The following is a 17052-nucleotide window of genomic DNA, read 5'->3' as shown; positions in this document are numbered from 1 at the left end:
ACCCCTTAGTACAAACCAGGAAAGCATGGTGTCAGAGGAGGTGCTCAGTCATGTCGGCTGAATAAGCCCCTCAAAGGTTCCAGCACAAAATTTAATGTTGTACAGATTTTTTTTTAAGTTTCTCTTTTTGACTCTTAAAAACAACTTGTTGCAGGCAAGAAAAGAGATACCTGAAGAAACAGAGGCTCAGAGGTAGAATGCCTCACCCCACCCTCACCAGGAGTCAGGGAGGAGGTATGTGAAGGGGTAACCCTGCCATATGGGGCAAATCAGAACGTGATCTATTCAAGACCATTCTCCAGGAAGCCCTGTGGTTTGATGTACAAAGCCCCCAGGTTAGGAGAGGGCTGAGCCTTCGCCAAGCTCTCTCTCACCCAGCCAACACCTAGTCAAGGGTCTGACTAAGTCCAGTAAAGGTCACAGTGGTGGTGCTGGTTTAGTCACTAAGTCATGTCTAACTCTTGAGACCCCATGGACGATAGCCTGCCAGGCTCCTCTGTTCATGGGATTCCCCAGGCAAGAATACTGGAATGGGTTGCCATTTCCTTCTCCAGGGGATCTTCCCGACCCAGGGATCAAACCCAGGTCTCCTGCATTGCAGGCAGATTCTTTACTGACTGAGCTCCAAGGGAAGCCCAAGGTCACAGTAGGAAGGTTAAAAGTTTTCAGGACACTGGGAAGTACCTCTGAATAGTAAGTGATCACCAAAGCAGCATGTGAGCAACAGATGAGTCACAGACTTAGACTCTTGACATGTGACTTGGGACAAGTTTCTTCCCCTCCTGAACCCTAAATGCCCTCATGAATACAGTAAGTGAGTAGGATACTATCTAAGATACCTTGCAATTGCAACTATGAGCCTAACCCTTCTGGAGAAGAGGATTTATAGCGTCTGCTGGATTAAAACTTCCATGGGGACTTCCCTGGAAGCCCACAGGTTAAGACTCCATGTTTCTGATGTAGGGGGCATAAAATCCCCCTTATGTTGGGGAGATAAGGTCCCACATGCCTTGTGGGGAAAAAATCTGACGCCTGTGGCAATAGTTATACAACTCTGTAAATATACCAAAAATCACTGAATTATGCAAGTAAAACAAGTGAATTGTATGGTAGGTAAATTATAACTCAATAAAAATTTAAAAATAAAATAAAACTTCCAGGTTGGAAAGAAGCAGGAATTATCCTCAGTTCATTGAAGAGGTCCTGGGGCAGGGTGGTTCCCGTAACACCAGGCAGAGAAGAGGATTGAGAGTGCCCCGGCTCTGGTCAGTGAACCAAAAACATTTAATGAGCAAGTTGTTCATGACCCTGCTCACGTGCTGAGGACCAGAGGCTACTTACTATGCAGCAGGCCACCAGGGCCCCTTGAGCAAATCCCGCCAGGACATCGCCAGGATGGTGCTTGTGGTCAGACACGCGGGACAGTCCTGTGTAAAAGGCCATCATGATCAGGGTGAACTGCAGAAGGGGCCGGAGCAGGCGGGCCCCTCGCCAGGTGAAGCGGGCCTGCAGGTACAGCTGGAGGGAGGAGACAGAACAACAGACACCGAGTGACTGGCTGCTCACCTGCATTCTAATCCCAGGTCAATTCCCATGCATGGAATCATCTGCAAGAAAGAGCATTCAAATTGGACTTGACCTCAAGCCCATTTTTTGTTTGTTTTAACTTAAGCCTAAGTTCCTCTACTAAAAACTAGGAAAAAATGGAGCTTTTCTAGGAAGCTAAGCCAGAGAGAATTGAAGAAAAAAATTCAAGAGAATGGCCTTAGCACGCTGCCTGACATTCCATAAATGGGAGTTTCCTTTTCTCATTTTTTGATTGAAACCAATTAAAGAATACTAACCAGGGTTCATAACGGTTTCTTTTTTATATTCAGTGACAACTCATTCAATGCATGTGTGTATTTTCCTACACAATTCCTTCACTTCCCACCTCTCAGAAGTATCATGGAAACTCATGCATGCTGATCAGAGGAGGTTATTATGATAGTCACAAGGCAATGCTTCTGATTCAAATGAAAGCAACTCTAACAAAGAACAAATTTCTAAGTCACCACCTGTAACTATGGATTTTGCATCACAACATGAGGAAACACATAAACCAACCAGACAATGCAAGAGATCTTTCAAACAGAGGTTGACAGAGACTGGACTGGGTGGGGTAGAAAAGTAACCTGAAGGAAAATGGAAGGAAAAGAGCCACTCTGGCCGAGGCAAAGAAGTTGCAATGACGTCAACTGGGTATTGTCCCTTGAAGTTATCTTGCTGCAGTTTCCGTTCTAACCTCTGGGCACAACCTACTTCTCAGGTTCCTGTGGGAACTTGGGAAATGAAGGGGAAGAGGCAAGAGGACGAAGTGGAACTTCCGACACAAATCAAAGCAAGGAGACCAGAGAAAGGGAAAGAGAGCGGAGGGGTGGGGCGGCGGCCTAAAGATAGACCTGGGGCAGCGGCAAGGGAGTGACTCTGCCCTTCCTGAGACAAATGGACACCTTCCTCTGGGTGGTCAGGAAAGACAAGCCAGCAGCAAACCTGAGAGACAGAAGAGTGGAAGATTCCAGAATCATTCTTGCCCATGTAGAAAGAATGCCTAACACTGACTCCTCAACTACTTGGAAGACAATTTCAAAAAACCCAGACCTGGAAAACAGCAGGCAACTTTATAATCATTATGAAACTACATAAATATATTTTGGAGAAATCTAAGAACAACAGATAAAAAATTTTAAAGGACAATGCACTGATGTTGTTGGCCGCTAAACAAGTGATAAAAACCAGTCATTTTTCAAATATTAAAAATACCCCACTAAATATCAAAAAGAAGTAAAGCAATTATATGCCAATTAAAAAAATAAAAAGTAATCTAAAAGAAGAGGTAAAATCATCATAATAGCCCAGATGATGATATAAGCAGAAATTAGCTCACCAAGAACTGCATAGAGCCAGGATGAAACAAAGGACATGGAGGACAATTTGAATAGACAGAATTTTTATTTTTAAGAACACTCAACTTATAAACTCAAAAGATAATATGTAAATTAATCAGATTCCTAGGAACATCCTAAAAAGTTTTAGAGAAAAAACTTTAAAAAATTATTATAAAATTAACCTAAAAGGTCAAATAAATAAATACACACACACACACACACACAAATAGATCAATACATAAACCAGGCACTATGCTAAGTGCTAAGCACACAAAAATGAGAAGTTATCATTCCTCCCCTGTGAGGGGCAATATATGAAATATATTAAATATAGATGTTCATCTAGTCAAGGCTATGGTTTTTCCAGTAGTCATGTATGGATGTGAGAGTTGGACAGTGAAGAAAGCTGAGCGCTGAAAAATTGATGCTTTTGAACTGTGGTATTGGAGAAGACTCTTGAGAGTCCCTTGGACTGCAAAGAAGATCCAACCAGTCCATCCTAGATGAGATCAGTCCTTGGTGTTCATTGGAAGGACTGATGTTGAAGCTGAAACTCCAATACTTTAGCCACCTCATGCAAAGAGTTGACTCATTGGAAAAGACCCTGATGCTGGGAGGGGTCGGGGGCAGGAGGAGAAGGGGACAACAGAGGATGAAATGGCTAGATGGCATCACTGACTCGATGGACATGGGTTTGGGTAGACTCCGGGAGTTGGTGATGGACAGGGAGGCCTGGCGTGCTGCCATTCATGGGGTCGCAAAGAGTCGGACACAACTGAGTGACTGAACTGAACTGAAATATAGATGAATATATAAAACAGGTTTAAGTGCACTTATGGATTTTACAGAAACTATGAAAGAAGCTGGGGAACCAGGGTCAGTTACTAAGGGGTATGCAGACTTGATTTGAATCCTAAAGATACATAAGTATTTGCTAGGAGTTAAGGAGATGTATTGAGAAGTGTGTATCCCAGACAACTCAATGGCTTAGAAGTCAACAGTCAGAGCTGAAAAGAACTTCTGGAAGTTCAGTAATAACAGAAAAGTATATATGCGATCAGTGGGGGTGTGGGGGTGGCAGAGTGTGAGACACAGGGCTACAGAGGCAAGAGGGGAATTCATGAAGGTGGTTGCCTGTCAAAGGAGTGTGGCCTCTATTTAGGTCAGTCTTTCTCTCCCAAACCAGACTTCATGGAACATTCCGAAGGTCTTTTAAAAAACAAAGGTTGACCAACACTTAATCCTTATTTTTATCACTTATAAGACTTATTATTTTTATAGAGTATCTACCTATTGAATCCCAACCAGGAAATATAACTGTTAGCCATGGTGAAAAAATCAAATTATTTTTAAGTAAGAGACTCCTTACTCCCCTACCCCCCCCCCCCCAAATAATGTGCAGGTCAAAGGCCACTCCCTCATTTCTAGTGAAATAACCCAACAAACAGCAGATTCTGCAATCATAAGTCAAAGGAATCTCTTCCTTTTGAGAGAGATAATGGGAATGATGTTGGTAGCCCCAACTCAACCTGGTCTTTAAGACAACAGCAAGTTCAGGGAAGAAGGACTAGCCCATTGCAGTGTGACCACCATGGTCCAGCCTTCTTCCAGCCAGTCTTGGCAAGGAACAGGGATGAAGGGGGTAGCTGAAACGGCACAGGTTTTCATCAGATAAACCTCACTGAGCCTCACTTTTCTCCCACGTAAAATAAATGTAATAACTACCTTATAGGCTGTAGCACAGATTGGTGATAAATGTCTGGCACCATGTACTGCTCAAAGAAACAGATGATTTCACTCTCTAACCACTTTTATTTTTCTTAATTTGGACGTGATAACCTCAAGATTTTCTCATTTCTCTCAACTTAAAAATCTACAGGTCCTCAGGAAATGATTGTTCAAAATCCTCCAAGTCTCCCTGCCCCCCTTCATGTAGCCTTTAAGTCACTGGCCCTGGAGATGGAGGTGGAGCAGAAGAAGGGCAGGTTTCTCAACTGGACAAGGCACACATCTCCCCATCCACCGACTCAGATACTGAAAGCTAGAGCTTAATACAAGAAAAGAATAAATATGTGAGAGGAGCTTGAGGAGGGAGGAAGAGACATGTCATCAGAATAGCTTCAGGAAGGGAGTGCTTAGGAAGGAGGAGGGGGCCACCATGGGGCTAGAATCCCTTTGGCAGGCAGTCCCAGGTGGGGAAGTCAGTAAAGAATGTGCCTGTCAATGCAGGAGACATGGGTTCGATCCCTGGGTCGGGAAGATCCCCTTGGGAAAGAAATGGCAGCCCACTCCAGTATTATTGCCTGGAAAATTCCATGAACAGAGGAACCTGGTGGGCTACAGTCCGTGGGATAGCAAAGAGTCAGACATGACTAAGCATACACACACACACACACAGAGACATGGAATTAGTGGGCAGATGGAAGCTTGTTCCCCTACATCTACTGGTAACTAGTACCTTTATTGAGAAATGTCTCGAGATCTCAGGATCAAGCCTGGTGTCCGCAGCTGGGGCACAGGAGTAACCAAGTGAATTCTGGGGTGAGATTACCCTGATTCCTGGAGAAGGAAATGGCAACTCACTCCAGTTTTCTTGTCTAAGAAATGTGAAGGACAAAGGAGCCTGGCGGGCTACAGTCCATGGGGTCACAAAAGAGTCAGACATGACTTAGCATCTAAACAGGCCCCTATTTCAGTCCCTTACTAACTTCTCTAAGGCTCAGTCTCCTTCTCTGTGAAACAGGAAGGACAGGATCTTCCTCTCAGAGTTGCCAGCATCAAATGAGACATCACAGGACCCTGCCTGGCAGAAGACAGGGACTGAAGCCACTCTTTAGAAATCAACACCACCCATTTTCCTTGATAAATGAGACTGACTCAAATGACTGTAGCTGATTTCACCAAAATAAGTGAATCACTGAAGAAAAAGATTGTGCAATGACCTTTAGCCCAGTGACTGCTTCAGAAATGAGAAGGCAGCTGAGGGCTGCAGGCTTTGAGGTTGACCTAAGAATCTGATAACACCCTCTACCCCACCCCAATCTAAGTGCTAAACGGATTGGAGTTTGTCAGTTCAAAGCCCAGTTCACACGAGCCACTCACTCCAGGGCCAGAGGCTCAGGCTCTCCCTCAGAATCCGTGAGTACATTCTGGAGCGCCCTGCTCCCTTGGAAATTCCATCTGGGAATGCTATGTGGGTCAGGAGGCTCCATACTCCATAGAGGCAGGTAGCCCTTATCCAGGAGACGGAGTCAAACATACCAGCCACAAGGATGTAATGTCCTGTTATGGGCCAAAGAGCACGGAACCTTTCCAAGAATCAAAACTCCTGCAGGGGCCTCAGCGAAGTCCCAGGCCCCCTGAAAAGGGTGCTTTAGAAAGAGGTGAGCAGAACTGGACAAAAGCATAAAGCCTAAATCAGCCTGACCTCTCCTGGGGGTCAGCAACCCCAAGGTCCTGAGCTCTCTGTCTTTATTTCCCCACCAGTGTTAAGGCCTCTGGGCTCAGAGAACCCACTTCCTGGGCATCAGCGTGATGCCACAGAAAGTGCCTAACTTGCAAACAGAACAACCGGATTTGAATCCTTTTTTTTTTTTTGCTACATACCAACTGTCTGACCTGGATAAAGCACTCCGCTTCTCTGAATTTCTGCTTTCCATATGTAACATAAGAAGATTTTTTCTCATTTAAAAAAATGTTCTAAGCTTCAATTCTGTCCAAAACTCTGTGAAAGACACAGACACGAATAAAACAAATTCCTTCACACACACACAAAAGAATATAATCTTTCTGTCCTTTCCTGGGGCTAAGATTGTTCTTCCAATTGCTAAAATAAAACTGCTGATTGTAGATATGGAAACTACGGTAGAAAAGTATATGCCTGCCCCCAGCCCCAAGGTACAGCAAAGTCCCCAGCACACAGAACTCACTCCAAAAACCGAGCTCTCTTCTTTCTGGTTCGAGCTTCAAAACTGTGGTCCTGTGGAATTCTAACAAAACCTCCTTAGAAAAGTCTGGCTGAGTTCAAGCTGGCTTGGGGCTGAACCAGCAAGTCAGACCTGGGTGAGTCTCACTGGTTCTTGCTAAGTCATTTGTGCTTCATTACATGATTTGCATACGGGTGAAACAGGTCTGTACTGTCCTCTGGCTTCATTTCCATCGCTCTTGGGAGCTCTCTGCTAAGAGTGAGAAGGAGGCTTTTGTCCTTCCACTGTCCCTGCCCACTTTCTTCCTGGAAGTCTGTCTAGATTGCTGACATCCACAGGGAGAAACTTTCTCCCTTCTCCCTTCTCCTCCGGAGCTCATACTTGACTCTCATTCACAGAGCTGGTGAGTCTACACGGCACAGAACTGGGAAGTTATTCAACTCCATTCAGGACAAAGACGAGTTTTTAGTTGACTTTTCTCCTCCTTGAGAAGGAAAGAGGTCTTGCTTTCTGTCACTATCGGGGTGAGAAAAGGAAACCACCAGTTTGCTCAGCATTTAGACCCTGAGCAAGGGGCCTTAAATTACATTCCCTACAATCGTTACAACCATCCTGATAAGCAGACACCATTGTACTCATTTTACAGTTGAAGAGATCAAGGCCAAAAGAGGCCATGCCACCCGCTCAAGGTAACAGTGAATCATGACTGACACTAAGAGTTGCCTCTTTTAGCCTCTTTTAGGCTCTAACCACAGAACCACCTGGCTTTCCTTTGGGAATGAGTGCTCTGCAAGCCAAGTATTGGTCTTTTGTATTGGATTTCTGTCTCTGGAGAAGCAATCTGAGGGGACTACACAGGTGTCACGGACTAAAGGGCAACCTGAATGGGACATTTAGAACTCCAGGCTCCTCTAATTCACCTGTCACACCTTTTAAGTGCGCATGTCTGAAAACTCTTACAGCTTCTGTAAGGGTGAGGGTACAGGAGCCTCTGACCTGATCTTAAGTTCAACAGAGCCTGTGAACTGACTCAGCGTGCCTCAGAGCCCTTTCCTCTGACCTCCAAACCCTCAGTCCACCCCAATTAGAGAACTCAGCCTGCCGCTTTGCAACTATTTACTTTCCAAACTTTCCTCACAAAACGTGAGCTCTCTTGGTGTCCCCATGTGTTGGCACAGAACATGTACTCAGAAAAGGCTGGATGGATGGATGAAGCAGAGAGGAAGAAGAGGAAAAACATCTGGTCCAGTGGTTTCCTTATTCCCCGGTGGAAACAACAACCTTGTTCCTGGCAGGGGTTTCACCAGACACTCCCAGGATCTGTGGGCATGTCTCGTGGACATACCAGACCCCACTGCCCTGGGATTCTAAACATGTTGAACAAAACCTCAATGACTAACAACCACAGGATGGAGAACATGGCCACTTCCCTGTTTCCTTGGAACCCGACAAGCCCTCTGACACATCAACAATTCTCATGGGCGCCACAGTGAAGAGCCCACAGGTAAATACTTCAGAGGCAGCAAAGGCCTTCCCTACGCCACATGGGCCCTTCACGATCTATAAGTCAGTGATGAGGAGGTGAACAAAATTTTGATTGGAACGGAAAGCAGCATGGCCTGGAAGTGTCAGAAGATACAGGATTCATCCATCCATCCATTCATCTAACATTCACTGCATACTTAACTGTCAGACACTACTTGGGTCCATCCATTCATTCAATCATCAAGCATTCATTGCATTCTTAATTGTCAGACAGTGGGAAAGTGAGAGACTGCAATAAATCAAGAGACAAAAACCTCTACTCCACGAAGCTTGTAAGATATCTAGTGGAGATACACAAAGGCTATATCAGATGATGAGAAACTGGGTGGTGGTGGGGGGGCAGATAAGGCTGCAAAGGAAGTTTGGGAGCATAAGATGGGGCAGCCAGGAAAGGCTTCTCTGACAAAGTGTCCCGAGAAAGTGGAGGGGCAAGGTGCAGATTCCTGGGAGAGGAACTCAGCTGTCCAGGAAAGGCCTCACTCAAACTTGCTGCTGCCTGATCTGAGCAACAGGAGGAGGAGGTAGGGCTGATGCTCACTGGGTCTTCTCAGCTCTCAGCTTCCTATCAGCCATCAAAGTCATGCTCAACTGAACATGTGCAGACCCCATACCACCATACTCATGTCCTTCTAACCTCCCACCATCAAGAGATTACCCTACAGGACACCCTCTTTGGCTTCTACCCCCCTCTGCAATTTAGCAAGGGTGTCACAATTCTGAGTTTCCATAATAACCTATACATATACCCCTGTCCCTCCAGCACCACGGACCACCCTATCGTCATTGTCCATCTGCTCCTCTAGACTGAACTCCCTGAGGGCCATGACCGTGCCCTGCCCATCACTACATTCCCACCTCTAGCACGGGGCATGCATGTGTGTGTGCTAAGTTGCTTCAGTCATGTCCAATTCTTTGCAACCCCATAGACTATAGCCCCACCAGGCTCCTCTGTCTGTTGGATTCTCCAGCAAGAATACTGGAGTGGGTTGCCATTTCCTCCTTTAGGGAACCTTCCTGACCGAGGGATCAAACCCACATCTCTTATGTTTCCTGAATTGGCAGGCTGGTTCTTTACCACTAGCTCTACCTGGGAAGCAATTTCTCACTAAACTGGTGCTGAATGATGAATGTTGAAAGCATAGGTGAGTTCCTTGAGGGCAGGGCCCAGGGCTGATTAATCTAGTAGCCCCAGAAGGCAGCAGCGTGCCTGGTACAACAGAGGTAACTACAGATATGCTATGCAAATTGGTGCCCCCCGCCTTCCCCCAACCGTGTTGGCATTTTATCCAGGCAGCCAGGTCATCCTCAATCCCTGACCATGGAGGTCCAGGGCCAATCTAGATGTGGTCCTCTGGAGTTTAGACCAGGGCTCAAGGGTAGGGAGCACCGTTTAGGTTTATATATGCTGTGGGATTTCTCTAATTTGTATCTGCATTAATCTCCGACAAGCCTTAACCTCATCCTTAAGCTTCTGTGCCCAGAGATAATTTGGTATTTGGAGCTATGGTTTTTCTAAGCTATCCATTTTACAAATCAAAACCTAATATGGAGCGCCCTCCAACGCCATGGGAGGCTCTAGATGGCAGTCTGGCAAAGGCGCAGCTGGTGTTCCGGTCCGCCGCTTTCTGAACTCCATGGAAGTCAGGACAAAATTGTCTCTGCCTGCTTCCCATCTTCCCTTTCAACACCTAATCCAAACTTCTTTTAAAAACAACCACGAGGGATTGAGAAATCAATTAGATGGTAGACATCATCTAATTCCACTCTGACATTTGACAGCTGGGGAAAGCAGAGCCTAGAGAAGAAAAGTGGCACCAGCTTCCAAAAACAGACACGACTGTCTCCACTTGACAGGAGAGTACACTGAGGTTCAAAACCTAAGAAACCAACTCACAGTTCCACGGCTAGTAATTGGCTCGGCCAGAATCTCCCAGGTCTGTCTGACTCTAAAGGCAAAAACTGTCAATGCCATACTCAGCCAGTTCAAATGGGAGTATTCACAAGGCTCCAAAGAAGCTGTGGAGCCCAGGTTGCCTGAACAAAATCCCACAGGGCTCCAGGGGCTGCCAGAATCTCAAGTGTCCAACTCAGGCACTTCCTGCAGCTCAACATAAAAGCTGCGGGAGGAGCTTCTCTGATGGACTGCAGTATCTTCTACTTCCCCAGGCAGGCGACAACAGTGTTCTTCGAACTTCCTTTGAAAGCTTTGCAAATTGGACTTTCAAAGGGTTGAGATTTCTGTGTAACATCACATAAAAAGGAGCCATGGTGAAGGACACTGTCCTCCCTACTTCTCAGCCCTTACCTTCAGAGGTTATTTTAAGACAAGATAATCTTAGAGTTAAAAAGAGAGCCCTGAGTTTGCACATTGTATATGTGGGTGCCTGTGAATTGTGAATGTGTGTGTGCAGGCGCTCCAAAGAGTGTATAAAAATATGCTGCAGAGACGAAGGATTAAGGAGGTTCTTTTCTTTCTTCCTCTTTCTTTCCTTCCATCCTTCCTTCTTGGAATATAAAGCCACTGTAGTTTTTTCCTCCCTTAAAGATGTAAATAAACACTCAGTCACGATCTACGCTTTACCCAACACCCTCGTAGAGAGCTCTTGCTATAATCATAGCTGCCAGGAGGTGATGGGTGGTGGGGGTAAAGCGGCATCTCAAGCATTAGAGCAGATCTGAAGAAAAGCAGGTCGCCTTCGTGTGACATTGGAATTAGCGTTGGAGCTTGTATCTGTAAGTTTATCCTGCAGAGCTTTGTTTGATTTTTTTTATCACACAGCACCGTGAAAAGAACATACAACGAGGCTCGGGTCATGAAGACCAGCCTTCAAATACCTTTCCTGCCTCTTAAATTCAGATTTGTTTGTTTCTGGGTCTGAAACTGAAAATAGTGTCATCAAAACACATCTCGTTGGGCTACTGAGAGAATCTCAAAGTCATAGCACGAGCACGACACAGTGCCTGGCACATAGAACGCACCAGAAACCTATCAGCACTTTTACTTTACAAAGCAGTGAAATTATATTTTGTAAAATTGCTTCCAGGGCTGGGTAAAATACAAATGGAGCAGGAAATGAAATATCATTGCTAAACTGTCCTTTCTCAGAGCAAAGCAAAAACAAAAACAACAGAAAAATAACGTATGGTGGGAAGTGCTACCCATGACTTAAAAATGCATGTTTAATATTTTTAGAGGTTGGGGCCCACCTTGTAGCTCTGTATCCTAGGTAACGGGAAGCCCGAAGGCCTCTAGACTTGGAAAGGACTGGGGGAAAGAAACAAAACAAAAAAAACTTCTCTGCTGTTTTTTCCAGCTCTTAATTATGTTTTTTAAATACGAAAGCAAAACGCTCTTTTTCCAAACAACTTTATGCTCCTCTGAGCTATGTCTGACCTCTCAGCACCTTCTCGCTCTAAACTCCATCAAAGCAGCCAAAAGCAGGAAGTGCCTTGGCATAGGAACCTCATTCAAGGGGAGAGGAAAGGCAGGGGGACCATATTTAACTGACGAGCAGAAACAGACCAGCAGCTGTCTATCTGTGTGGCAGCCGGAGGGGAGCAGGGTGCTTCACCTGCACCAACCGTCCCAGCATTTCCAGGAAGCATGGCCACGGCAAGACCAACACGGGGCCTCCGACCATGGCTCCACCGCTAGCTGAAGGCCCTCCAACACACTGTGATCCTCTCTGGGCCTTGGTCTATAGATCTGAGCACTGGGGCTAAGGATTTCCTAGTTCATTGTGTTGTTATGAGGTCACCTATGCTCATGGATGCAGAAGGATTCTGCAAAACTCAAAATCACTCTGTAGACAGATAATGACATTTAAAGCCTATCCATCAGAAGACAATGGAGGAGGACGTGGCATGGAGAACATTATGAGGAATTTGATCAGAAGGCATGGATTTGAGTGATAGTTCTGGTGTCTATGTGAATTTTGGCACTTTGCTTGAATTCTCTGAGCCTTACTTAGTGACCCTTTCCCACAGTAGAGATGATATTACTTATAACAAAGTTCCTGGAAGGATCAACTTGAGTTAATGGGTTTTCAGAAAATGGTGCTTGTTACCACAACATGTTATACAAGTGTCTTTTTCACTTAATCATTCCAAAATGGGTGCTCAATCTTTACCAAGCAGCCATGGTAAATATTATTTTTATTTAAAAAATGGGAAATGACTTCTGCTAACGCAGTGGCAGGGCTCAGAATGGAAGCTAATTCTTCTAGCCAACCTCTTTTTCAAAGATTCCTCGGTGAAGTCTGCCCCTAACCATTATGAGGGCTCTGTGTACAGATGAGATTTAAGCTGGGGGTGGACTTGAGTGGAATCAGAGACAAACTACTTACCACCAAATACAGCATAGTGTACATGGAGAAGGAGGCGTGGCCGGAGAAGAAGGACTTCCTGCAAGAGCAACAGATGGCTGTGTAAGGGCCGTGTTCACATCCCCACTACACGCTGCTTGGTCTGCTTCCCTCCCGGGACTGTGGCCCTGTTCACTCCTGCATCCCTGGTGGTACTTTGGACACCTTGCTTGCGACGTAGCAAGAACCCATGAGTGAACAAGTAAATGAAAGAAAAAACAAATGAATGAATGGACTTACCAAAGCTCCATTGTAATTGTTTTTATGATCTATCAGTTATTTGACTGTGAGTTCCTTAAGAATGGGGACGTTGCCTCATTCATCCATCTAAACCAGGGCCCCAGCACTGAGCTTGGTACTAAGTAAGTACTCCCTGAACTGCCTGCAGCAAAGGCGTGAACCTCGTGCCACGGGAGGTGGGGTCTCACCTGGCTTCCTGGACTTTGCTGTCTTCGCCTCTGCATCTGTAGTTCTGAATATAGCCCACAGAGCAGTTGATTTGACTGAAATCAGGGTTGCAGACGTTCAAGAAGTGAGGACGCAGGCGCCCTATGGAGACCTTGGCAATGTCTGTGAAGGACTGGCTGATGGCACAGCCAAAGAGGAAGCAGCCCACCTGCTTGTAGAGGGCTGCCACGTAGGGATTCTGAATCGTCGAGCGGGACTTCTCCTTCAGGTAATAGATGCGGTAGAATTCCCCTGTGATGATCTGAAAGACAACGGATAGGGAAGTGAGGCAGCATCGGAACCTGTTAACATAAGTGAGGCTGCAAGGATATTCAGTGACATAAGAAGATATTCAGGACATGGCTATAGGTTATAATCTAGAAAAATCCCAATTTTCTATTCAAGAAGTATATGACACCAATGTGCATGGGAGAAAAAACTGAAGTACTAATATAGTACTAACTCAGTCATTTTTTCCTTATATAAAAAGTCCTACATGGCCATATAGTACCTTTGTAAGAAGAAACATATGCAATCAAATAGTCATATGTAAATAAATAACATATAAAATATATATTAATATATATATAAGATATAGACATCCATACGTGTGTGTGTGTGTGTGTGTGTGTGTGTGTGTGTTGGGTTGGCCTAAAAGTTAGTTTGGGATTTTCCATACCATCTTACAGAAAAATCTGAATGAACTTTATAGATATCCACATGTGTGTGTGTGTGTGTGTGTGTGTGTGTGTGTGTGTGTGTGTGTGTGTGTGTGTGTGTGTGTGTGTCGGGTTGGCCAAAAAGTTAGTTTGGGATTTTCCATACCATCGTATGGAAAAACCTGAATGAACTTTTTGGCCAACCTGATACACACACACACACACACACACACACACACACACACACACACACACATTAACAAAGAGAGAGACAAACAAGGACTTAGCTATTGAGGAACCAAAATCATGATTAAAGCTGGCCAAGGTGGCGCTAGTGGTAAAGAACCTGACTGCCAATGCAGGAGACGTAAGAGGCGTGGGTTCGATCCCTGGGTCGGGAAGATCCCCTAGAGGAGGAAATGGCAGCCCACTCCAGTATCCTTGCCTGGAGAATCCCATGGACAGAGGAGCCAGAGCTATAGTCCATAGGGTCGCACAGAGTCACACGTGACTAAAGCGACTCAGCACAGCATGACAAGATGTCAGAGGGTCTGAGCAAATCTCCAGATTCTAGGACTGGGGGTCACGAATCACCAACCATGATCAAACTCTTCACAGGGCCTCCGCCTGTGCCACACTGAGTCCTGGCTGAGGTTTCTTCAGGAAAAGGGTGAATGCTCCCTGACTCAATTTTGGGTTTGAATCCAGGCTCTCTCACCTACCTGGTGTCCTTCAGAAATAACGTAAACCTCTACAGAGGTACTGTCAGAAATGTGGCAACTGGTGGAAAAGCCCTGGGTCACAGAAAGGGATTCTTTCATTTTGCTCTTAAGAAGTAGGGCATGATGAAAAGAGTACTGGCTTACAAACCAAGAAACTTTTATACAAGGCCCTTCAGAGTTTGTGAATTCCCAATGGCGCCTGCATTGTCTCCTCCATCCTGAAAGACAGTGAGTCAGTCAGGGTTTTCATATCCTTCCTCCATCCCACTGTGTCTACTCTTTGATGTTTAGGGGAGATTCATCACTTCTTTAAAAAGGGGAGGGAAAAAAAGAGCCAGCAACGATTGATTATGAACAGCATGTCAGTCTTTATTTTTATGTACTTTATGACACCCCCACCACTACCAGGAGATAGATTGAGACTCAGAGAAGAAAAGCACTCTGACCGAAACTGCCTGCTTTTACAGGCAGGTAAAGAACGGCGGGGGCTTGGGGCAGGGAAGGGGGTCGGCTGACTCTCTGTAAGGTAAACACCTTAAATGCCTACACAGCTGAGGATAAGCCCTGCACTGGTGATATACCACTGCTCAGCCCGCTGCCCTTGACTTAACTCCACAGAACAGCCCTGGCCACTTCCTGGTCACGACCACAGGGCAGGGACAGCGATGTTCAACTCATCACTCACCACAAAGTCCTTTTCACACTTCCTCACAGGGAAAGCTGATGGGCCACACTTGCCCTTTCAGGAAACAGAGAGCATGTTCACAACCACAAGGGGAGGAATAGACTGACACATCCGGGCACTCTTCTCATAGTCTCCCCTCATTCTTTTTTAGCTAGGGAAGGCATCCAGGCTGAGCGTCTGATCCAAGTCCAGGGCTCCCAAGTCTGGAGGGGAGGATGGCCATGAAATGCCAGCTGGGCCCAGGGGCAAGCAGGTGCAGCCGTGAGAACAGCTACGAGTGCTGCTAACGTTTAGACAGTGATTCTGTGTTTATAAATGCTGGTGATTTCTCAGTGCTACCCTTCGGTTTCCTGGATCATATTGAATTTCCTAGATCATATGATTCCATTAGAGAGATGGTCAAAGGCCAGCCCTGTCCGGCATCCTGGCTTAGCCATTCTCTGGGAGAGCAGCAGAACTATCAAATGAATGAATAAATGAATGAAAGGGGGCAAGATGGTGGTCCACACAGTTGTTTTCATTACAAAATTGGAAATGTCCTCTAAACATTACCAAGAGTCCTTTGACAACATGCTGCAGAGATTAAAATCTGAGAAGCCCAGCCAGTCATAAATGAAAGGGTCCATTATATACAGAAGAAACTGAAGTTCAAATTAACTCACATCTAAAGATTAGACCCAGGTGTTCTAATTCTCCACCCAGCATTCTTTCCTACCATTCATGGTCTAATTCCCCTTTTGAACCTGTTTATACTTTTACCCTGTGTAACCTTATGGGCTAATATGTTCCAGATGTTTATTACCACCATCAAGTTCTCTTTTTCTTATTCTTCTTTTTTTTAAAGTCTCACTTGACTTTAGACATGGGGGGGGAAGCACTACACTAGGAGTCAAGGGGCCAGAGTTCGAGTCCATTTGCAAAATGAAGGCCCCAGACTCCGTGATTAATTCCTTCATAACTGCAGTGGCATTTATTCCTAGCTCTCCAGTGCTGCCTTCACCAGTAGCCTCTCATCAAAGCAAAGATAATAAGCAGCAGGAAAGGAAACATACTTGCTCAGATATGACACAAGCCAAGAACAGAATCAATTCCTGCCCTAGGATGACTCCTGAGTACCTTGAACCATCCACTGAAACAGATAAGAAACTGTTTCTAAATGGGCATGTCTTGGGTGTGATTTCCAATTTGATGCTGAAAAAGAACAGGTGGGTTCCCACTGCAGATCAGCATCTCTTACATCATTTCATGGTTGATTAGTCCCAGGGGTGTCACCTCTCCGCTTCAGTCATCTCAGGGAGAAAGGGTTTGGTTACATCTCAAGGACAATTTTAGCGCTCATACCCTTCATTCTGAAACTTCGGTTTTCAACGCTACAGTCTTGCAAACAGCAAGCTGCTAAGTAAAATGCTTCCTCCTCTCATAGCAAGATAAAGATAAAAAGAGAACATCTGATGGCCCCTCAAATTCCCAACAACTCTAATAATACTAGCAATCTTTTATATTTCTTTTGCAACTTACAGTTTCATTTAATCTGCAATCTGTGAGGACAATATACCCAGTTTACTGATGGGAATACTAGGGCACTGAGAAATAGTGACTTATCTGAAGGATTTGAGGCTAGAAAGCTGACAGTTAAGAGTAGAGCCCAGATATTCTAACTCTCAAGCTCAAAGACCCACAGAAGACTACATTAAGATCATTTTTATTATTTCTGTTATTAAAAACAATTTCCACTATAGAATAGCAACTGTGTATTTTCAAGGACAGGATCAGGCTG

General features: G+C 45.2%; 1 protein-coding gene across 2 annotated transcripts in view; it reads right to left on the bottom strand.

Annotated features, from left to right (window-relative positions):
* The window catches only part of PLPP3 (phospholipid phosphatase 3), an 88425-nt gene that overhangs the window by 13063 nt on the left and 58310 nt on the right, over window positions 1-17052 (bottom strand). Inside the window, exons 3-5 of one of the 2 annotated variants that reach the window (XM_065912136.1) lie at window positions 13191-13471; window positions 12745-12802; window positions 1342-1518 (exon numbers count right to left, since the gene is read on the bottom strand). In XM_065912136.1, coding sequence (XP_065768208.1) covers window positions 1342-1518; window positions 12745-12802; window positions 13191-13471 — 516 coding nt within the window. The remainder of the gene's footprint in view (window positions 1-1341; window positions 1519-12744; window positions 12803-13190; window positions 13472-17052) is intronic. The other variant, XM_065912146.1, reaches the window with a different exon arrangement.

Source organism: Muntiacus reevesi, chromosome 1 (assembly GCF_963930625.1).
Source record: "Muntiacus reevesi chromosome 1, mMunRee1.1, whole genome shotgun sequence".
NCBI lineage: Eukaryota > Metazoa > Chordata > Mammalia > Artiodactyla > Cervidae > Muntiacus > Muntiacus reevesi.
The sequence above is the reverse complement of the archived record's forward strand: the minus strand, read 5'-3'. Positions and strand labels throughout refer to the sequence as shown.